Genomic DNA, 24,488 nt, shown 5'->3' with positions numbered 1-24,488 from the left:
CTACTGTTTACACAGTAAATTATGACATAGAAAACCAAAACAGTTTAGTGAAAAAGAAATTAAGTGCACAGATCTGTTCCGTCAACAAAAAGAAAATTCCCATTCATGTCTGGAATCAACAAGTTAATTATCAACCATGTGAAGTCAATACACAAACAAAAAAGAAACTAAATTTTGCAATTTTGAACATTGGCCCAACAGAGCCAAAAGAAACCCCACTGTGGTGCTAAACTGCAAGGAATATATGCTAAATCACATCCCATGCAAAAGTGGTGCTTTTAAAGTTGCTAAATTTTGGATTTGTATCTCTGTGTTGTCAGATTTTAGAAGTTACTCTTAAGATTTTACACATGGCTTGTAAATACAGTACGGTATAAGAGATGTAACACAGAAAGTGGCCAAATCATTTTTTTAATGCTTTATTCATTCTAACACATTAGCTGTACATTAAATTACATCGGAGAGCATATGGCTGGGTTTAGGCTAAACCATTATCAGTTTACTTTATTCATTTACTTTATTAACTTTATTAGTTTTCTTTCATGCTTTGTTCAATCCAATCGACAAACTTGGAGGTGCGGACATACACCCCTGGTTTCATGGCATTAGCACAACCAATACCCCATGATGTCACTCCCTGAAGAACAAACTTGTTTTGTGCTTTGCAGACAAGAGGCCCGCCACTGTCACCCTAAATTAGAGAGAAGAAAATGCACATATGCGTAAAATATCAAGTCTTAATGCCACTGCAAATAAAACAAATATTAGCTACAATTGTGTAAACAGACGTTCATCAGGAATGGCCATACTGGGATACTATAACCACCTTTGACTAGTGTAAGTTTTAAGTTATAGATATAGTTGGAAAACTTAAAATGCATTTAGGGATTGCTGTGCATTCAGTAAATGCATACATGCTTTGTTTCCTTTTGGCCAAAATGGGGTGTATTTTGATGCTTAAAAATATTGTAATGATGATAATGATAATCTGGGCAATAGAAGTTAAACTGTGTATATAATCTATGGCTCGTTGTTAATGCACATTTGCAAGATTTAGATTTCAGTGCATGTTTTCTGACCTGACAACTGTCTATTCCTCCTTTTATGTCCCCAGCACACATCTCTGTCTCCTCCACACGGCCGTCCAACAACGATGGACTGTTGCAGATTTTATTTTCAATCACTGGGATGCCGGCTTCTTTCAAGTAACCCTCTCCACCAGTTCCTGAAGAACAGAAAAGCTTGAAACTATGAAATAGTTATTCAACGAAAAAATAAATATAAATTTGTTATTTAAATGGTATTCCAATTTTACAGTATATTGTTCTTCAGTTAAACACAAACAGTTTTTAGTAGCAGAATGTTCAAGACCTTTTGTCTTACTTTAACGCACAATAAAAGTGAATGTTGACTGCAGTGTCAATCAAAATTTTCACGGTAAATTTTTCGTATTGTGAATTGAAGAGAGTATTGGCTTTAATTTTTTGTCTATTTTTCACAAAACTAATTTTCTGAAGTCATATGATGTATAAAACATCTGATTTTTCTGTCACATTTTTTGTAATTCCTTTTCAGATGTTTCAGATGCCCAGTCCCTAAACTTGTTTTAATGGAGCAGTGTGAATTGTCACAGTTTTCTATAGAAGTAAGTTGTGCGGTTTTGGAACAACATAAAGGTGAGTAAATGGTGAGAGAATTTTACATTTCTAGTGCAGTCTTTAAGTGAAAATGTCCTAAAACATTAAGTTACAGTAAATGTGGATAACCAAGAGTCTGTTTTGCCTTATTTGTGAATGTCACCTACCCTGTGTCTTTCCCCAGCCTGTCACAAAGCATTCAGTACCATGTGGTACAAAGTAGTCCTTTTCTGGTAGACAAGCGAGTGACACCTTATCATTTATTACTGCAGGCCTAAAATAAGACACTTCTTTGTGAGTTTGCCTTCTTGATGCTATTGAAATAGTTCAACAATGGACAACAGTGAATTCTCTGACCTGTCTAACTTGAGAAGAGCAATGTCAGTTCCAGATGGTCCCATAACAATCTTAGAAACATCTCGTTCCTGTTTAGACGGTTCATTTGCACGTTTTGTGTGGATTCCAAGGAAGATCTTGGAGATCTGTGTCCTGTGTAATATTAGGTAAAAGTTTAACCATTTGCTTCGAAAGCAACATTGTTTTCAAACCATTGCTTTCTTATCCCCTCATACTGTAAAATAATTATAAGATCAAATAATAATAAAAACAAAAACGGCCACTCACCCCTCAAGGCAATGGGCTGCGGTTAGGACCCACTGTGCATTAATCAGACTTCCACCACACCAATGACTTTTGATGGCACTATGACAGAAAATGTATTTACTGTTTAAACCTAGTTTGTAGCTGAAAGTCAAGTCCTTTTTATAGCAGTTTTCAAAGATAAAATACTACAATAACAACAACGTAAAAAAGAAAAGTAGATCAAAATACCATATAATATCATTGTCAAAATACCATTCTGTGATAAAAGCAATAATTTCAAATCACTCAATTTTATACCCAAAAGTGGCCCATCTTTAATTTTTAAAACCACATAGTCAGGTTTCAGAAGTGTAGAACTAGATCAAAAAAGTTACAGATATTATTATCATATACCACTTTGAATTTGTGAAAACTTGCCATGCGCATCCATAATTTTTTTTTTTGTTGTTGCTGTTATGATGTTTTGTTCCATTTCATTCTAATTTTGCTCTGTCTTGGATTTATTAACCTGTTCCTGCTTTTGGAACTCTTGCTTTTAGGAATTCTTGCTCTTTGTTATTCTCAAATCTTACAGTCGCTAAATTTGTCTAAAGTTTTTGTAACATTTTCTTTTAGATTCCACAACTTTGTGCAGAAGACTATGGCAATTGCCCTTAATTGCATTATTTTCACATATTCTGTGTTTCACGTCTTTAAAGGTTTCTTAAGTATTTCTATTTCTAGTATTTATTGTACAATTTTCAAAACAGTATGATTAAACTCAAAAATTACATTACCAATTGCCTACCTAATATCAATGCCTGGTATAAAACCAGAGCGGTTGTGTGTAGATCATCGGTTGGTAACAGTATTAAGCACAAAGACACATGACGGAGGTTTGTGTACCTGATTCTAAGACTGATCTGCCAAGGCCAGGAGTGGGGTTTGGAAATACATCCCCCAACAACTCGCTGCCCAAAGCAAAGTTTAGGTTCTATTGCTGGTTGTCCGCATTTCAGACTCCCTGATTAAACAGGAAAATGCCTGTCATACAATATATTTCACATAGTTACAAATGATCTAAATTACTGAATGTACATTACAAACTGCATTTCACCAGCTGCACATGAAATAAATTACTACATTAATATTTAATTTACTTTATTACTGGCTATGCAAATGATTTCAACTGAGTATTTTAAATCAACTTAAAAAAAGTTGAAATTGCTAAACTTATTTTGATGCGTTAATGTAAATGCATCTTTGTCATGACTTAATAATCGCATTATTTTTTTGATAGTGCAGGGAAGGAAAACCAGAATCTACAAGGTATGCAATAAGTTAGAGTTATACAGACCAGGTTGATCTCTACAATTGGGCACACTGCAGTATTCCCAGCGGGTTTCAGGGTCTGTGGTGTAACACCAGGGTGCTTTCTCCTTATCAGTGTTCCTGCAGTAGTTCTCTTCAAGACCTCTGAAATGAGATGATTCATAAAGTTACAATGTGAGACTGAGTAAATAACCAGTACCTCAATCTCCCTCAACCAGTCTCATTGACGCTTACTTGCATGGGTAGTTCACTGAAGATCTGTCATGCGTGTGAGGAGTTTGAGATGCCCAGCTTTGGCAGGTTTTCCCTGATTTGGTCACAGAAACAGTTCCCCTGTAAGAGCTTCCATCTCCAGTTGTACAGGTGAGCTCTGGTACAATTGTGGGGGGTTCAGTCGCTACAGTAAATGACCAATAATTGATGAACTGCATTTTTGCTCTGGGATTGCTGTAATTCTAGTCTGACAGGAGTGAATCTTACTGCATCGAGCAATGAAGCAGTACTGCCAGCGTTTAGATGGGTCCGTGGTATAACACCAGGGTCTGGGCTCACCAGCAGGGTTCCTGCAATAGTTCTCCTCCAAGTTCCTATCAGGTAAACTACAAAAACACACATTTTGTGTACTTGGACAATATTTCATTAACGCTCTATTAGTTGGTTGTAATTTCTCACATTGAGGGACTGTAATTATGTTGGTGTGGTGTCTGAGAGTCCCAGCGTTGGCAGGTGTATCCACTCTCAGTGAAGGAGATCTTGCCTCTGTAGTCGTCTCCGGTGCAGTGCATACATTCTTCTGCAGCTACTCAAGAGCAGATTCAAGAGTATGACATCACACAAAACCATCAGATCATAGTTTCTTCTGACTTGTTTTCTCATGACAATGACGTGTAGGGAAGTAATTTTTGAGTTCTGTACATTAGCATGATTCTGGACGGTCCATTTAATTGGGATCTGTCGAACATCAACCATACAAACATCCTAGTCCTATGAGCTGGCTGCCTCATAAATATTGAGTATTCAGCATCATTATAGTGTTAACATTGTTAAAGTTGTAGATTTCAACTTGAGTGAATCCTTCCTTAAAGTAAAATGAATGAATGTGGATGAATATACGCCTTGATTTCTTGATTTATCAGTACATATATAGTACAGTATTGCATTTAGAAATGAAGTAGCTATTATTACTTCAAGACGCTGAGAATTAAAGTCAGGATAAAAACACAAGTCGGGTGAAAATACAAAACATATGATTTTGAACCAGAATGCTACAATACTGTACAAACCAGGTTGAGTTTGGTCTTCACATCTGGGCACACTGCAGTATTCCCAGCGGGTTTCAGGGTCTGTGGTGTAACACCAGGGTGCTTTCTCCTTATCAGCGTTCCTGCAGTAGTTCTCTTCAAGACCTCTGAAATGAGATGATTCATAAAGTTACAATGTGAGACTGAGTAAATAACCAGTACCTCAATCTCCCTCAACCAGTCTCATTGACGCTTACTTGCATGGGTAGTTCACTGAAGATCTGTCATGCGTGTGAGGAGTTTGAGATGCCCAGCTTTGGCAGGTTTTCCCTGATTTGGTCACAGAAACAGTTCCCCTGTAAGAGCTTCCATCTCCAGTTGTACAGGTGAGCTCTGGTACAATTGTGGGGGGTTCAGTCGCTACAGTAAATGACCAATAATTGATGAACTGCATTTTTGCTCTGGGATTGCTGTAATTCTAGTCTGACAGGAGTGAATCTTACTGCATCGAGCAATGAAGCAGTACTGCCAGCGTTTAGATGGGTCCGTGGTATAACACCAGGGTCTGGGCTCACCAGCAGGGTTCCTGCAATAGTTCTCCTCCAAGTTCCTATCAGGTAAACTACAAAAACACACATTTTGTGTACTTGGACAATATTTCATTAACGCTCTATTAGTTGGTTGTAATTTCTCACATTGAGGGACTGTAATTATGTTGGTGTGGTGTCTGAGAGTCCCAGCGTTGGCAGGTGTATCCACTCTCAGTGAAGGAGATCTTGCCTCTGTAGTCGTCTCCGGTGCAGTGCATACAGTCTTCTGCAGCTACTCAAGAGCAGATTCAAGAGTATGACATCACACAAAACCATCAGATCATAGTTTCTTCTGACTTGTTTTCTCATGACAATGACGTGTAGGGAAGTAATTTTTGAGTTCTGTACATTAGCATGATTCTGGACGGTCCATTTAATTGGGATCTGTCGAACATCAACCATACTAACATCCTAGTCCTATGAGCTGGCTGCCTGAGGACTAGGAAACCGCATTTTCAGCATCATTATAGTGTTTACATTGGTAAAGTTGTAGATTTCAACTTGAGTGAGTCCTTTCTTAAAGTAAAATGTATGAATATGTATGAATATACCAGTGGCATAGCCAGAATTGTACTTTTGACGGAGCCATTGTGTATATTCATAGGTTTCTATCTATAACTAAAACAATACACCTGTATTATACAGCTAATTTAACCATTTTAGCAAACATAAACATAGCCTAGCGGTTCTTAATCTGGTCCTCGCGACCCCCGCTTTGCATATTTTGCGTCTCTCTGTTTAACACACCTGATTTAAATCACCAGCTCCTTAGAAGAGCGCTCCATGAATGAACTGTGTGCCGATTGACATCATCTCTGCACAGTGTTCGCTGCTATCTAACCCCCTGCACACAGGAAATCGGCTTAAGTTTGCTTCTCAAGTTAGCTTCAGAACACGAATTTGCACTACACGACTGCCTGCGGCATCTTCACACACGGACAAAACTTACTACGGAAGTTTGAAGAGTTATTTGACCGCAATCAGTAGATTTGTGTCACGGTCCCACCATCTTGTTTATGAAATTCTAGTCGTGTGGTGGGATCGGGACAGAGTTCTTGGGTTTTATGTGGGAAGACCATGAGATGTTTATGCCTCTCATGTGTTTTCTTTTGTCTCGTCTCTGTTCCCGCCATCTCGTTTCCTCGTTATCCTTTCCCGAGTGTTTAATGTCCCACACCTGCCCCATGTCGTTATCCCTCGTTTGTCTTCCCTTTAAATACCCTCTTGTTTCTTTGTCTTGTGCTCGTGGATTGTATTATGTATGTGCGTGTATTGCGGTGTTCTGGATCGTGTTCGTGTTCGTGTTCGTGTTCGTGTTCGTGTTCTTGTTCTTGTGCTTACGCTTACCCGTGTTCCTGTTCCTGTTCCTGTTCCTGTTCGTGTTTGTGAGTTTGGTGCCTTTTATGATTTAAGACGTTTGGTCGTGTCTTTGAGTTTGGTTATTTGTCTTGTTATCATTTTGCCCCCTCGTGGGAAGTCTCTTGTTTTAGTTATAATTCTTAGTTTCGTTTTTTCCCCATTGTGGGTGTTTTTGTTCTATTTTCTGTTTTGTTTTAAATAAATATTTGTTAACCCCTTCACTGCCTGCCTGCGCTTGGGTTCTCTCTTCCACCACGCTCTGGTCGTGACAGATTTGTATCGTTAGTAGTCACGTTTTGTGCACTTCAATGCCCTTTATGTCCACTTCGCGGTGCTCTTACGGGCGAATTGAACAAACCTCTGAAGCGGTAAGAGATGCATACAAAATATGCAGAGGGGGGTCGTGAGGACCAGGATTAAGAACCGCAGTAGCTCGGCGGCTTACCTTTTAAATGACAACGCGGAGTGTTCGAGGGTGAGAGAAGTTTCTGTTGAGAAGTCTTTCGACACGAACGTTACAAGATGTCAAATGCAGTGTAGTCGTTATCTTTAGCAGTCTACTCATTTTCTTCTTGCTTATATATCTGTTTGTAATTAATAAAAAAAAGCTGAATATGGTGCGCACAACACGCGACATAATTAAACCATTAACTTTGAAAACAGCGGGGAGCACTGATTGGTTGATCAACCAGAGTAACAAATCAACAATTCCTTATTTTTCATTTTAAAGCGGCCGTATCGCAGACAGTTTCTGCATATCTCATGTTAATCTTGAGTACTTGCAGAATAATATCGCACCCTTCAAATATGCATAGAGTCTTTAGTTTGATCACATTTATAAAAGACAGATACACAGGGTTCGTACAAGGTGCTTAAAGTGCTTAAATTAGCTTTTAGAAATTTAAGGTCTGGAAAACCTGGAAAATGTGCTTGTTTTGTTGAAAAGTGCTTAAAAGTGCTTATAATTAACAAACAGTATTTGGATGCAGTTTTCACTCCGAATTTTTTTTTTAAATGTTGCGGTTTATTTAATGTTTAGGACATTCCCGCACAAACTGCCGTAATTTAGAAGTGGCCGGTTGATTGATATGAAAAGTGACCAATCACAGTCACCTCCTCTAGTTTTACGTGGAACGTACGGGCGGGACAAAGGCGTTTCTGTGTTGCAGTGTTGTGACTGAAAAACAAGTGGTACTCGCTGCAGAGCCAAGGGGGTGGAGCAAAGCTCCAGCTCCCCCTCACGGGACCTAGTGGGCGGAGCTTGAGCTACTCCGTGTACAAGCCATCGGAACTTACACAATTTGCATCGCATGGTAAGAAAAACGTCCACTAAAGATAAACCTAACATTGAGACATGCATCAATTTTTTCCATAGATCTATTGCTGTCTCGACATTGCTAATTATTTTTCACTTCCTGACATATTAATCGGGAGTAGGTTAACTTTAGCGTTAAAGCGTCATCCCATCCCCAATGCTACATTTAGCATGTGTAGCGTTAGTGTGTGTATTTTGAATCATAGTTTTTATGTATTGGTTTATTTAAATGTTTGTTTAACCTGCACAGATGCAACATGCTCCCTGCTGTCTATTGAGAGATGCACAGTGTGCTGCATAAAATACCACTGTGCCTCTTGTAAACCATTTACAAAAGCTCCAAAATCATGTAGCTAATCACATGCAAAATTCAGTTCAAAAAGAAGGTACATGTGTGAATGATTTAATTATACTACCTTCTTCTTATAATACTTAATAAAAACAAATTGATAACATTTTCTTGTGTTGCGAAACCTTTGAGAAGTCGGAATCTCAGGGGTTCAAATACTTGTTGTTGTTGTTGTTATACACTATGCATTACTGTACATTACGTTACACATTTAGTTTAAATCATTGTAAAATTCATGAATAACTATATAAATACCCTAGACTCTTTTAGCTTATGTTGTGCTTTAGAGCAAGGTATTTCACCACAAGGCATTTCTTCCTAGGCAATGCACTATAAACACTGCTGTTGTAAACAAGACAATTGTGCTAATTTATTCTTTTTACATTTTAGATTTGACCATCATCAAGTCTGGTCTAAACTGCAGACCATCACCACATTTTCACTGCTGCTATTGCATTTCAACAGTAATCAGACGGGATGGTATTATTAAAGCTTTTAAAACCTATAAAAACATCCGGACAGCCTCCATTGCCAGCAGCACCACCACCACCTCCAAAAAGATTACGTGTCCGGCAACAAATCAGGGTGACTTGCACACACTTTAGAATTCAGATATATCAAAGGAACTTGCTGGTTCATATTAGCAGAAGACACTGGCAAAAGGTAATTGAAATTTCAGCAAAACAACACCTGTAATGTAAATGCATTAAAACCAAAAATGGCATCTGAATTCACTCTAATAATATGCACATGTTTGGAGTTTATACTAACACAAATGAATGTCTGTGTTCTTATGAAAACCACCTTGTTTTATCCTGTATTTATTTTTAAATGAACTAGCTACAAAATTATTATTTTTACAGGAGTGAGGAGTGATGGAACAATACTTATGTGATTTCATGAACTGAACTGTGTCATGCATTATGAAGAGGAAGGGGACGTTCTCTTTAAAACCATAACATTTTTATTGCAATATTATCAATTATGTCTTTATTTGGATTTGAAACGGCCATATTGTTATTTAATCTAGAATGTATTGTTTTGTTGTATTTCTTTAGAAAATTGGTAAATTCCATTTCTCCAGCAGGCCATTGGAACATGTCTGTACTGACAGATTTTGAGGTACAGCTTTTTAACTTCTTTGCATGTACCTCTTTAATATCTGTAGTGGAGAGTTATGAAAGAATACAGTACATATTTTTTAACAAAACTATGAGCAAACATTGCTCTTTAGGTTTGCCTAAACATTGAACAAAAAGTCATTACCAGACTTGGCAGCTACATTCTGTATTTATTTGTGCATCATTTCAGTTGGTAGGAATTGATTGTGGGGTATTCATGTTGTATAATTGCTGTACAGTTGTCATGTTGTGTGCCAACCACAAACATTTCTTAATATAGTTTTGGTTTTGTATTTCTGTAGGCTCTCTGTTATGCTCTCAAGGCCATTTGGTTTTGCTTTGGTAAGTTTGCATCTATTTATGGTTATTTGTTAAGCAAGAAGGACTGAGAACCCCATCAAAAGAATAAAAAAATGATTCAGATCTTTAATCAGTCTGACATACAATCAGAAAGTGGTAATGCTATCAGTTAATTCAGGCATTTCCTCTGACAAGGTATGATATTGATAACTATATTTTTGGTTAAAACCTCCATAATGTGCACTTCCAGTATGCATGTAGTATATAAAAATAAAATAATGCACACCTAAAACATTGTAATGTCTGTCACTTTCTACAGTCAAATCCCACAGCCAGTTGCCCAAGAAATTCCCATTTTATCCGTAGTAAAATGTCATTTAAACTTTGTTTATTCTCTTTATTATATTACAATGTTTTTTCATTTGTATAGTTCCTTTGGAATGTTTTCATGGATTGTTGAAAATACATTTCAGGTGTTCAATGTTTTGCCTGCTGGTCTTGAAAATAAAAAATAGGTGCTGGAAAAGGTGCTTAAAAGTCCTTGATATTCATTAAGTGGTGCCTATATGAACCCTGGATACAGCTGTACGATTATTTCCGAAAAAATACGATGTGTGGGGGGTAGGCGGAACTAAAGAACGCACACCCATTGCCATCAGTTTCACTTACTGCGTGCGGTTCATGTCCGGCATCTTTTAGTGCTGGGACCGCCGCTCCATCTATCAGTTTCAAATGATCTGCAAATCCAGCGATGTATCCACCACCTATATAACATTCATCACCCAAATGCAGTGAACAAACAAACACAGCTGAACTTCGCGAATGTAGTGCTCTCACTCTCTCTCCTGCACGCAAGTGAAAGTGACTTGTGCGCATGCTCTTTCTCCCGCTCTCCTTGGTTGACGCGTGGGCGTGCCGCGTGCTTTTCCAGGAGAATTGTCCAATAAGAGACCAAGGAAAGTTGTTACAAAACGGATTTTCATGTTCGAAAAAAACATTCGGAAACCTATACGAATGCTGGGGGAGTGTATCGAGCACAGAAATACTAACGTCATGTGTCCAACTCATTTTTTGACAAGTTGACCATGTCAAGCATGAGAAGACAACACGTTTAACTTTGTCAACACGTTTAACTATTTAAGTCAGAATTCATGAAACACCGTTGCACGGCCACTTTAAGCAATCAAAAATCCCCCTCGTGGCTACACTACTGGACTATACACATCCTTGATTCAACAGTACATATATAGTACAGTATTGCATTTAGAAATTAAGTAGCCATTTTAACCTCAAGACCATGAGAATTAAAGTCAGTCTGTTAGCACTTTTGATTTTTGGTTACGAAACATGATTTATGATTTATACAAAAGCAGATTTAAGTGCGTGTGACAGAAACAGCCTCCATCACACAAGGATCAGTCATTTTGTCTTGGTCATGACTTCAGTTTCTTATTTAATTTTAAAACAAGTATGTTTTTATAGATCTTAGCTTCTTTGTAACTGTACATTAGCATGATATCAGTTTCAGTCCATTTTATATAAAATCAAGTTTTTTGTTTATTCAAAATCATTATTCAAAATTAAAAAGAATAGTGCATCGCTGCAAAGAGATTATTTTTGCTCTATGGTTCAGTTTTTCTTACTAAACATATGTATCCTTATATATTTAAATTGATTAAAGAAATATAAGAAATAATATCACATTTAACAACCCTCTAACCCCTAGAGTTGTGCTTGTGCTTTCCATTATATCAGATAAAATATAAAAGTAAAAAATCAATCAATAGCAGTCAATAATAAGGCGTTATTTGAAATGGTCAACATATTCAATGAAAGGGTGCCACGTCTTGAAGAACTGTTTTCCTGATCCTCTTGAGTACCTAATCTTTTGGAGGTAGAGACAGGACATAATTTCTCTAATCCATTGAATGTGTGTGGTGGATGGGGATCTTTCCACTTTAACACAATCACTCTGCGAAGTCATAAAATGTCCATGAACTATAACCTTCATTAAGATTTCTTAAATATAAAGGCAGTACTGGGTGGACATAATTAAAACCAGGCAAATGGACATTACAAAAATTTCCCTTAGAATTTGCACAAAACAACCCTTAAAAACCATCATCTTAACTTTACTTTGAGTGCAGTCCCTTAGGAAAACTGGAGGTAACAGAATTTATCATAATAATCGCATCAGACTACAATATGAGCGTCAACAATCATAGAAATTGATCATTTATTTTCTTTTACACTAATATAAAGAATAACAGAGAGGAAAACTTCAATGTCTTACCTGAGAAGAGGAAAAGACAGAATACAAGACCTGCTTTTTGAACTTCCATGTTGGAGCTTTAACAAGCAAACTGACCACAGAGCTTCTGAATGTGAGTACAACAAACATCACAGTCCAGTCTGTCATCTATCAATCATTATCTTAACAAGGACATGGGCCAGGTCATATAGGTTTGTCAATCAATGTTTGTCAATCAATTCTGAAACCACCATTACTTTTCTGATCATTGTTCATTTTAATTTATTTAGCACTTAATTTTATTTTTAATTAATCATAAATAATAAAGACATAACATTATGACCACTGACCGATGAAGTGAATAACATTCACAGATTGTCTCTTCTTCACGGCACCTGTCAGTGGGTGGGATATATTAGGCAGCAAGTGAAAATTTGTCCTTAAAGTTGTATGTGTTAGAAGCAGAAAACAATGTTTTGACAAGGGCCAAATTGTGATGGCTAGACGACTGGGTTAGAGAATCTCCAAAACTGCAGCTCTTGTGGATATTCCCAGTCTGCAGTGGTCAGTATCTATCCAAAGTGGTCCAAGGAAGGAACGGTGGTGAACCGGCGACAGTGGTTCAGTGGTCATGGGTGGCCAAGGCTCACCGATGCACATGGGGAGCGAATGCAGGCTTGTGTGGTCCAATACAACAGACGAGCTACTGTAGCTCAAGTTGCTCAAGAAGTTAATGCTGGTTCTGATAGAAAGGTGTCAGAATACACAGTGCATCACAGTTTGTTGCGTATGGGGATGCATTGCCGCAGACCAGTCAGGGTGCCCATGCTGACCCCTGTCCACCGCCAAAAGTGTATCATATCATACCATGTATCATATTACGGTAAAGCTGCTTTGCAACAATGAAAATTGTGAAAAGTGCAATATAAATAAAATTGAAGTGAATTGGCTTGACTTGGCCTCCAAATTCAGATCTAAATCCAATCGAGCATCTGTGGGACGTGCTAAACAAACAAGTCCGATCCATTGAGGCCCCACCTTGCAACTTACAGGACTTAAAGGATCATCTTGGTGCCTCAATGGGTCGGGGCTGTTTTTGCAGCAAAAGGGGGTCCAACACAGTATCAGGAAGGTGGTCATAATGTTATGCCTGATCCGTGTGTATATAACAAATATATATAGAAAGATATAATATATATATATATATTATATTATAATATATAAAATATATATATATATATATATAATAATATATATACAGTAATATATAGAGAGAGAAAATTTATATAGCACTACATAGTCATCTTTTATAGCTACATATTGTCACGACAGTGCGTGGAGAAGGTTTGGCCCTCCCCCCTCCCATGTTTGTTGTGAGAAAGCCATGAGATGTTGTTTTTTGACATCTCATGTGTTTTCTCATGTCTTGTCATCAGCCCCGCCCCTCTCGTTTCTTGTATTGCTTTCCTCTCATGTCTGATTACCCACACCTGCCCTGTGTCGTTATCCCTCGTTTGTGTTCCCTATATATACCCTCTTGTTTCTTTGTCCTGTGCTCGTGTATTACATACGTTGTGGTCATTGTGTTTTGCTGCGTCCTGTGTAAGTGTACTTATGTGCTTACCTGGTTGTTTAGTGTCTGTGTTTGCCCGTGTTCCTGTTGCTTTGCCCTGTCTGTGGATTTTAGTTTTATTTTGATCCTGTCTGTACGTTTTGCCCCCTCGTGGGAAGTTTTTATTTTGTATTTATCCTTAGTTGATTTTCCCCCATCGTGGGTTTTTGTTTTGTCTTGTTATTTGTATTAAAGTCATTTGTTAACCCCTTCACCTGCCTGCCTGCATTTGGGTTCTTCCACGCACCGTCGTGACAGAATCCACAGGCCACTACGAACCCAGTAGGCAGCATGGGCACGAGACGGTCCCACAGGCTCGCCTCCTCTGCGGCATTCGTCAGGGGAACGATGACATCGAGGACTATCTGTATAGGTTCCTGGATGCCGCAGAGGAGGATGTCTTCGGGGAGGAGGAGGTGGCGGTGCTTTTTAACGCCGGTCTCAGGGACCCCCTGTCGCGGGCGGAGATGCGGTCGTTGAGACCGCTGGACTTCGATGTCGTGTGGCGGTACGTCATGAACCGACCGGAGTCCAGGGTCTAACACGTACTACCACCATCTCCGCTGGCCGGCATACAGGAGGGTCAGACCCTGCAGATCGGGGTTTTAGGCATGCCACACCGCTCTCCTCAACCCCTGCAGCCTCGCCACCAGTAAGCCTAGGTGGCAAGCGGGGGAGACGTGAGTCCTGGGGAACCACCTCCGAGGAGTCCCAGCCGGAGCCAGCCGTTCCGTATACCTCCTTCCATCACCCGACCACCAGCCGGGTGGCTAGGCGGAAGAAGAAGAGGCAACGGCGGCAGCGTGGACTCCTACCCGGCCGGTCAGCCGGCGTCCAGCCCGGTGTCCAGTCTTGTGTCCAGTCCGGTGCAGCCGGTGTCCAGTCCGGTGTCCAGTCCGGTGCAGCACGTTGTCCAGTTCGGTGCCAGCCGGCCTGTCCAGTCCGGTGCAGCCGAGCGTCCAGGTCCGGTGATCCAGCCGGCGTCCAGTCCGGTGATCCAGCCGCGTCCAGTCCGGTGATCCAGCCGGCGTCAGCCCTGGTCCAGCCGGCCTTCCAGCCGGCGTCAAGCCTGTCCAGCCGGCCCCGGGAAACTCCAGGGTCAAAGACTGTTCCCCCCAGGACTTCTCCTAAGTTCCCCAGGACTCGCGCCCTCGAGTGCAGCCGGGGACTGGGACTTCTCCCCACCTCCCCCATGGACTGCCCCCTATGGGCTCTGGTTTGGCCCCCCCCCCCTCCCATATTTGTTGTTTTTATTGTCTCACCCTAGTCCCTTTGTTATTTTGTCTTGTCTGCCTCTTATTCTGTTCTCCATGTTTTGTCTGGTCTTGTCTTTGTCTCAGTCTTCCTTGTCTTGTCCGTCTACCCCTTGGTGAGCACCTGGAGGTGCTCATTAAAGGGGGGGCTTCTGTCATGGCTCTGCTTCCTTAGTCATGTTTTTCTTGGTCCTGTAGCAGAGCCATGGCAAAGCCTTAGGTTATTTGTGAGAAAGCCATGAGATGTTGTTTTTTGACATCTCATGTGTTTTCTCATGTCTTGTCATCAGCCCCGCCCCTCTCGTTTCTTGTATTGCTTTCCTCTCATGTCTGATTACCCACACCTGCCCTGTGTCGTTATCCCTCGTTTGTGTTCCCTATATATACCCTCGTTTCTTTGTCCTGTGCTCGTGTATTACATACGTTGTGGTCATTGTGTTTTGCTGCGTCCTGTGTAAGTGTACTTATGTGCTTACCTGGTTGTTTAGTGTCTGTGTTTGCCCGTGCTCCTGTTGCTTTGCCCTGTCTGTGGATTTTAGTTTTATTTTGATCCTGTCTGTACGTTTTGCCCCTCGTGGGAAGTTTTTATTTTGTATTTATCCTTAGTTGATTTTCCCCCATCGTGGGTTTTTGTTTTGTCTTGTTATTTGTATTAAAGTCATTTGTTAACCCCTTCACTGCCTGCCTGCATTTGGGTTCTTCACCACGCACCTCTCCACGATCCTGACACATATTGCCTAATGAATGTTTGTTCATTTACCAGATGCACACAAAATAATTACATGCACAATTACACACTGTCTCAAATTTGGAAGTTTAATCAAAACAGTTCAACAAGTCATTTCAACTTACAATTTTAAATCTTTTCATTCATATACGTCAGTTGGCGAGCGTATGTTTGCATTTCACATTAACCTTTTATGCTGTGTTCTATCCATTCAACAAACTTAGAGACACAGACGTACACTCCAGGTTTCATGGCATTTGCACAGCCAATACCCCATGATGTCACTCCCTGAACAACAAACTTGTTCTGGGCTTTGCAGACAAGAGGACCACCGCTGTCACCCTAAATGAGAGAGAACACAATGCATAAACCATCAGTCAAGTTTTACAATTTTGATACTTTTGTATATACTTGTTGATAATGCCAAATTGGGTGACCAGCTATTGTATATTGGGGCTGAATGTTCTCTAACTTTGTTAATGGTCATGCAAGCCACACTGAAGCATTTTTTACGACTTGTGTGTGTGACCAGCAAATGAGCATTTTTCTTGTTGCTTCTGCAGAAAGACTGTTAAATCATGGCACAGTGTATATTCTATAGCTGAGTGCTTCAGTCCTTAGATGCAGCGCGACCTATCATCACATAGAAGTAATTCATCATCACAAATGTGAATGAAATCCTTACAAGTTTAAGCTTTCAAGCTATTTTACTTGCACACTGTTCTTCTGACATGAGCGCGTGCACATAAACACTGTCTGGCACAAGTACAGAGCTAAGTTCTCCTTCACCTACTACTGGACGTTTGTACACTTCATGTTCTGTCAAAGACACAAAGTCTTTTTTTAAGTGAATGGAATCAGTGGATGCTATCAGCATTAAGTCTTAAAGTGACAGAGACCTAATATGTCTGTTTCTGTCAATGTTAAAAACAAGATCACTTGCTGATCTTTTGTAGTGTCGTGGCTCATGGTTCAAAACCAGATTCGTGGAATTTAGACGTTTCAACGTTTTCTAACCTACAAGCATCTGTTCCACCTTCTATGTTTCCGGCACACATCTTGTGCTCCTTCACACGACCATCCAAAAATGATGGACTGTTGCAGATTTTATTCTCAATTACTGGGACACTGGTTTCTTTCAGGTAACCCTGTCCACCAGTTCCTGAAGAATGAAAAACAGGTAATTCAACAAAAAAATCAAATGTAATGAAAAGCAAGTGCATTTCTATGGTTCGGTGGAACACAAATAGTTTTTAATAGCAAAATGTTTAAGATTTTCTGTTCCATATAATGAAAGTGAATGGTGATCGCAAGCTAGATTTTAGCGCCAATTATTCATAGGACAAACTAGAAAAGATTATGGACCTACAGTCCACACAAATCTGAAAGTCTTATGTTGTAGTGAAGTATCAGTCAGTTGTTTATTTATTATTATTTTTTTTAAAACAACTCCAGTCCCTATCTGTTGTGCTGAAGAGATACAAAAAGCATCCCTTTGTGTTCCACAGAAGAACGTAAGTAAGTGATATGAAATTTTGGGTAAAATATACAAATATATTTGATAAAGATTCAATTTTGCGATACTTGTTAAAGTCACCTACACAGTGTATTTCCCCAGCCTGTCACAAAGCATTCAGTACCATGTAGTACAATATAGTCCTTTTCTGGTAGACAAGCGAGTGATACCTTATCATTTATTACTGCAGGCCTAAAATAAGACACTTCTTTGTGAGTTTGAAAAATCAAGTTATGCTGTGAATATGGCTTAGACTCTCTTAATGATGTTTTATTAACAAAGTTCGGGAGGATTACCCGACTGGCTTGCAATGACCAATCTCACCATTCAGATAATTAACCCGGCTGGCTTTCCATGAACAATCTCACAATAAGATAACTAACCAGCCTGGCTTCCAATAACCAATCTCACCAATAATCTTTTAGCCCGGGATAAAAACCCCTAGACAAGACGCCTTAACCTCATTCTCTCTACATTTTTGCAGCATCCCTCCACCACCCCAACTCCTCACCATCAGCCTATTTTAACGCAGCATAACAGGGGGGAACAACCTGAGTCCGGGCACACACCGGACCCGGGGCCCTCTCCCCGGACAAGGGGCGGGCGGTCCGAGTTCGGAGGAACCACTGAGCTCGGAGCCCTCTCGCCGGGACAGCATGCCAAATACGCATAATATCCGTCCCCCATCTGTAGTTATTATATGCAAGGTGAACTCGTGAATTAAGATTCACAGGTTCGTAGATTGCATTTAGTTTATTCACAGAACACACTCAGGATGTCACATAATTCTTTGTGAAGCATGTATTCTATTTTCTGCTCAACTAATGCCAGTCTTTTACACTAATCATCCAATAAATTAAACGTGGAATTTAGCCTTTAAATAACCTTGTCTGACAATAATGTTCATTTTAATTTATTATTCTTAAACCACTTTTAAAGAGGACAACAGTGAACAACTTAACCTGTTTAATTTAAGAAGAGCAATGTCAGTTCCAGATGGTCCCATAATTATCTTAGAAACATCTCGTTCCTGTTTGGATGGTTCAACCGCACGTTCTGAATGGATTCCAAGTAAGATCTTGTATTTGGGAAGCATGACTCCTAGACCCATGCCTTCTGTGTGGATTCCAAAACCGTACTGGCTTTCAGATCTATAGTAAGTGAACATTTAATAATTTGCTTTAAAAGCAACACTGCTGGTCTAAACCTCCAAACCTTTCAATTCTTTTTAATGTGGTAAAATCTATTATTAGTCAATAATCACAAATAATACAACATTTTGTGTTTATCATCTTTATATATAATGTAATATTATGTGTGTCGTAAATCATATCTACTCAGGGCTGCACTCATGCTTTTCTCTGCACAGCAAAATCGCCAGTTTGACCTTTTTTAACACTGGCGATTTTACTGTGTGACTCTCACGCCACACATCAATTTTCAGCAATTTTCAAAAATCAGCATTCATTTTATTTACCAAAAGCAACAGTAGCATATGTTGTCTGATTTGTTCATGGTTTACTGGGAGATGTAAAAATAGGGAAAACAAACTATTTATTTATTATCAAGGTCTGATATACTGTATGTTAGACAAATCAGCATACAGGGAGCGCTACATGCCTAACTGCTTCTATAGTCTCCGCAACTGTTCTGTGAAGTGAACGGAGCTAGGGCATTGACCTGACAAGCGTATACATCCGGTCTAACTGGACAATTGAATGGAGAAAACCATAGTTGAGAGACGGAAGCTTATCTGACTGGCACATGTGAGCCTTGTGCATATCACTTGTGCATATACAATATGAGCAGTTTCGTAATAATTTTATTTTATTTTAATTCCACAGCACAGCATACAGTTGTGTTTAAGATTAATCAGTTTTCTTTCAGGGTTTGTTCAATCCAGTTGACGAATTTAGAGACGCGGACGTACACCCCAGGTTTCATGGCTTGAGCACAGCCGAGACCCCATGATGTCACTCCTTGAAGAACAAACTTATTCTGTGCTTTGCAGACGAGAGGACCGCCACTGTCACCCTAAATTTGTGAGAACAAAATGCAGATGAGGTGTAAAATTTCACCACTGGGTTAAACTGGTTACAATTCATAAGTCGTTGTTTATGCACATTTGTAGGATATAGACTTTGGTGCATGTTTCTAACCTGACAAGTGTCTATTCCGCCCTCTATGTGTCCGGCGCACATCTCGTGATCCTTTATGCGGCCTTTCAAAAACGACGGATTGTTGCAGATTTTATTCTCAATTATTGGTACGCCGGCTTCTTTCAGGTAACCCTGTCCGCCAGTTCCTGAAGAACAAAAAAGCTTGAAACTTCAGCATTTAATCGTTTAAGTAAAATGAAGTATAAATTTGTTGAAATCTGTTTGGCTTGTAAAATCACCTACCCTTTGTCTCGCCCCAGCCTGTTATAAAGCATTCAGTACCATGTGGTACAATATAGTCCTTTTCTGGCAGACAAGCAAGCGATACCTGATCATTTATTACTGCGGGCCTAAAATAAGACACTTCATTGTGAGTTTGCCTTCTTGATGTCATTAAAAATAACCGATCGCGTCCAGTGTAGACACAGTGTTTGGCTCTAAATTTGGTTTTGACCCTTTTTAACATTTATAAATTACATTTACACAAAACATATTTGGAAGGTGAAATAACTCTTTAAAGTGAAGCGTGTCCAGTATTTTCTGCCTAACTAGTGCTAGGCCTTTAAACATGGATTGGAGATTTTATCATCCAATAAACGGTTACAGTAGCTCACCTGTATCTCACCTTATCAATGTTCGTTTTAATTTGTAATGGCTACACCACTGTTACAGACATCAATAATAGATAACAGTGAACTCTCTTACCTGTCTAACTTTATAAGTGCAATGTCAGCTCCAGATGGTGTCTTAACTATCTTAGAAACATCTCGTTCCTGTTTGGATGGTTCATCCCCACATTCTGTGTGGGTTCCAAGGAAGATCTTAAAAGGACTTGGACACCTGTGTCGTAATAGGTAAACATTTAATCATTTACTGGTCTAAACTTCCAAATCTATCAGTTGTTTTCAAACCTTTGTCTTTAACCACTCACCCATCAATACAATGGGCTGCGGTTAGAACCCACTGCGGATCGATCAGAGTTCCACCGCAGCAATGAGATTTGTCGTGACTATGACAGAAAACGGTAAACTGTTAAAATCTTTTCGTGGTGTAATTTACAGGTATTAACATCTTTTATAAAACAGTTAGTTCCAGTCCTTTATTCTGATTGGTCGATAGCTGTTTTATTTTCAATATCAGATCGATGAAAAAAATAACTAATTGTGATTAATTCATCACATTTTTTTCTGTGATTAATCGCACATAACATAATTCATATCTTTAAATATACTTTTACATTCTAATAATTTCACATTTAATCTCCAAATTAATGTAGAAACAACTCATATTTTTAACAGCATTATTTTTTGAATGAAAGCCAACATTCTAATATTAGTACTGCAACTAATGTCTTTATTAAATTGAGACATTTTTCTACTAATCAAACCCATTATAATATCTTACTGTCTAACAGGTAGGAAATATACAGAAATTTAATGAAGTTCTCAAACACTTTACAGTCTTTACTTCTAAATTAAATAGAATCCTCATTAAAGCTACAAACCACATTGATTTCTTCTTTTGTTCTTTAACGTTAACATTAGTGACAGGAGTCACGGCATCAGGTTTAAGAACGCGGCCCCTTTAAGAGATACACAGATCTGACGCGTTTCCCAACTCTTTGCATTCATTTAAGACTTTATTTAACTCGTTGTGTTTACGAAAATACCAAAATGTGTGTTCATTCAAGCATGAAATAGAATCTGTCAGATAGCGCATCAGTACCTTTTGCAACCTGACGGAGTTTCACGAATGCTGCGTGTATACACCAGACAGACAGGACCGTGTTGTGTTGGTCTTTATCTCAATAAGTGTGTGATTATATAATGAAACGCTAGACAAAGTTGCTGTATTAATTGCGTTAAATAATTTTAACGTGTTAATCTAAAAAAAATGATTAGCATGGGATAACGTGTGTTACATTTACAGCCCTAATTATTATGTAACAGTATTGTATACACAGTATACACACACAGGAGGAACGTTTGTGTACCTGACTCTAAGACTGATCTGCCAGGGCCAGGAGTGTGGATGAGAAACACATCCCCCAACAATACGCCATAAGCACTCCTTAGGTTCTGTTTCTGCTTGTCCACATTTCAAACCATCTGATTAAACAGAAATAATATTTATGTCATATATCTTATATACTGTAGCCAAATCTTATTTTATTTCCTTCAGTACAGACAAGGTTTAGCTTGACCTTGACATCTGGGCACATTGCAGTATTCCCAGCGGGTCTCAGGGTCTGTGGTGATACACCAGGGTGTTCTGTCATCATCAGGGTTCCTGCAGTAGTTCTCTACAAGACCTCTGAAATGAAATGATTTTTAAAATTAAAGCAATAGGTCATAAATTCTGACATTATTTGTGTATTCTTTTGTGGTTTAATGTCAGCGTACAAAATTAAAATAGTTCCTGTGACTCTAGTGGTTCAAACTTCATTTTATGAAGCGACGAGAATACTTTTTGTGAGCAATAAGAAAATGACTTTATTAAACAATTTCCTCTCGTTGACGCATCGGAGACAAAACTAGTTTAACAGTGTCTTTGCTAATTTTTTGCGCTTTGAGTGTACATTGCGTTGCTGTTAATGAGGCGATCAGAAAGCCCATGGACCCCATCAAAATCTTAATTTGTGTACCGAAGACAAAGTTGTGGAACGACTTGAGGGAGAGTAACTCAAGATTCTTTGGTGAACTAAACCCTTTAATGCTTACTTGAACGGATAGTTCTCTGGAGTTTTGTTATGCCTGTGAGGAGTTTGAGATGTCCATTTCTGGCAAGTTTCCCCTGATCTGGTCACAGAAATAGTTCCCCTGTAAGAGCTTCCATCACCAGTCATACAGGTGAGCTCTGGTACAATTTCAGTTCCTACAAGAAAAAGATGATCAATAATTGATGTACTGAATAATTGACACAATGATTTCAGGCTGACAGGAGTGAATCTTACTGCATCGAGGAATAGAGCAGAACTCCCAGCGTTTGGATGGATTTGGGGAATAGCACCAGGGCCTGAGCTCTCCATCAGGGTTCCTACAATAGTTCTCCTCCAAGTTCTTCTCAGGAAAACTACAAAACACACATTTTGTTTACTTGTACTAAGTGGACAATATTTCATAAATGCTCAGTAAGTAAATGCTAGTTTCTCACGCTGACGGCTTGAATGCATTTTGTGGATCAGAGTCCCAGCGTTGGCAGGTGTGTCCACTCTCAGTGGTGGAGATCTTGCCTCTGTAGTCGTCTCCTCTGCTGTGCATACAATCTTCTGCATGTATACAAGAGCAGATTCAAGAGTATGAGATGTGAGCAAGTCATTGTCTGTCTTATTTTCTGTGCTAATTGCATGTTTCACTTTATTTTCATCACTACACTAATTCAGATATTTTGAGGTTGTAGAATAATGTTTGAGAGATGCCAAATAAATGGATACCTTTTGGAAATAGATTGACAAACAGAAAATACAAGATCCAGAAACATTAATTTTGCAATCGCAAAACATTTAAGTCATAATCATGAGAAAATAAGACAGAAAAAGGCAAACAATGATTCACTCACAACTCGTACTCTTGAATCTGCTCTTGTATATTTTGTATATTGAGTTTAAATTTTCTTAAAAATGTTTGTAATGGATTACTTTGACTAAACTATTAAGAAAAAGCAGCCAATAAGAGCCCAGCATAGATGGGAACTCCTTCAATATATTCATAAAAGGACAAGAAAACATTCTGCAAATTCAAAGCATATTTTAGATTTTTTTATATACCCTAATTCTGATATTTGCATTATTCCATCATTTTGATGAGTTTACTCTTTTTGTAAAGTGTAGAATATTGTATAAAAATGTTTATAAGTGAGTTAGTGATTGTAAATGTTTCATCAGCAGTGTATACAGTTCATTGCAATTTTGAAATGACTACTGTAAGCGATACATTTTGTTTATTCAAGATCATGAGAAAATAAACTACATACATAAAAATATTAGTGCATGGTTGCAAATAGCTTATGTTTGCACTTTGGTTGAATTTTGGGTAAAAAATATGTACTCCACTACTTCACAGTGATGCCATAGAATAATATATTTTTTAAACAGAATGTTTTTTTCCAGATGTTAAAAGTTCTTTATGGAACATTTTAGGCAAAAATTGTTCTTCTATGGCATTGTGACATCATTTATTTAGTTACTTATGTTGATTCAGGAAATTGACTGGATATATTTTTTCTTGCTGCTGTGCCTAGAATATTACCATAAACTCTATTTTTTTAATGTAAACGAAGTATTGGATGTTAAGAAATTTAAATCATGTGAATGGACATACTGTAAATTCCTTCAGTAAGACTTCATCAAACATCATCTTACCTGCACTTTCAGTGTAGTCCATTAGGAAAACTGGAGGGAACATAATTCATCAAATTATTCACATCAAGATAAAATAAGCATAATCATAAATGTTAAACATAATTCATTCATTTACTTTACACGTATATTAAGAAGAATAACAGAAATGGACAAATAATAAAATAACTCCTTAGAGGACTTACTTGAGAAGAGAAAAATACAAAATAAAAGACCTGTTTTTTGAACCTGCATGTTGGAGCTTTGACAAGTAAACTGAGCACTGAGCGTTTGAATGTGATTATTAAGTCAGTCATCTATCAATCATTATCCTAACAAGGACATGGATCAGCTCATTAAATGTTTGTCAATCTGTGTTTTCTGAACCCGACACTATTTAGCAGAATGTGTATTAAATGAATATCATTACATTTCTTTCACATGAAGCTTTTTTTAATCGAAAATTTTAAAAGTGTTCATTTGTTGTTTAAAAGCAACTTTTTAAACAAAACAAAGAATATAATAATCTTTTATTTCGATACAGTAAACTAAGAGGCAAAGCGAACATGTTTTGAAAACTCAGTTGTAGGGCTACACTGCTGCCAGGAAATGATCACTCCCGTTTTGGAAATGTGCTCCAGAGATTTCTTTCATGCTTTCCTCAATCCATTCAACAAACTTAGAGACAGACAAACACACCAGGTTTTTCAGGGCTTTAGTACAACCAATACTCCATGATGTAACTCCCTGAAGAACAGACTTGTTCCGTGCTTTGCATACAAGAGGCCCGCCGCTGTCACTAAATGAG

The 24,488-nt window shown here is 38.6% G+C and overlaps 1 protein-coding gene across 1 annotated transcript; it reads right to left on the bottom strand.

The window, feature by feature from the left end:
* Nucleotides 1–529: 529 nt before the first annotated feature.
* On the bottom strand, nucleotides 530–23,726 carry LOC130566037 (apolipoprotein(a)-like). The gene is given in 19 exon segments (XM_057353248.1): nucleotides 530–691; nucleotides 1,080–1,225; nucleotides 1,805–1,911; nucleotides 1,995–2,119; nucleotides 2,246–2,327; nucleotides 3,126–3,243; nucleotides 3,577–3,695; nucleotides 3,786–3,948; nucleotides 4,032–4,150; nucleotides 4,224–4,350; nucleotides 4,835–4,959; nucleotides 5,050–5,212; nucleotides 5,296–5,414; nucleotides 5,488–5,608; nucleotides 21,548–21,657; nucleotides 22,065–22,218; nucleotides 22,283–22,416; nucleotides 22,498–22,612; nucleotides 23,705–23,726. Coding segments are annotated over 19 exon segments (2,331 nt in total).
* Nucleotides 23,727–24,488: the final 762 nt, after the last annotated feature.

This window comes from Triplophysa rosa, linkage group LG15 (genome assembly GCF_024868665.1).
Source record: "Triplophysa rosa linkage group LG15, Trosa_1v2, whole genome shotgun sequence".
Classification (NCBI taxonomy): domain Eukaryota; kingdom Metazoa; phylum Chordata; class Actinopteri; order Cypriniformes; family Nemacheilidae; genus Triplophysa; species Triplophysa rosa.
This window is presented reverse-complemented; position numbering and strand designations above follow the sequence as displayed.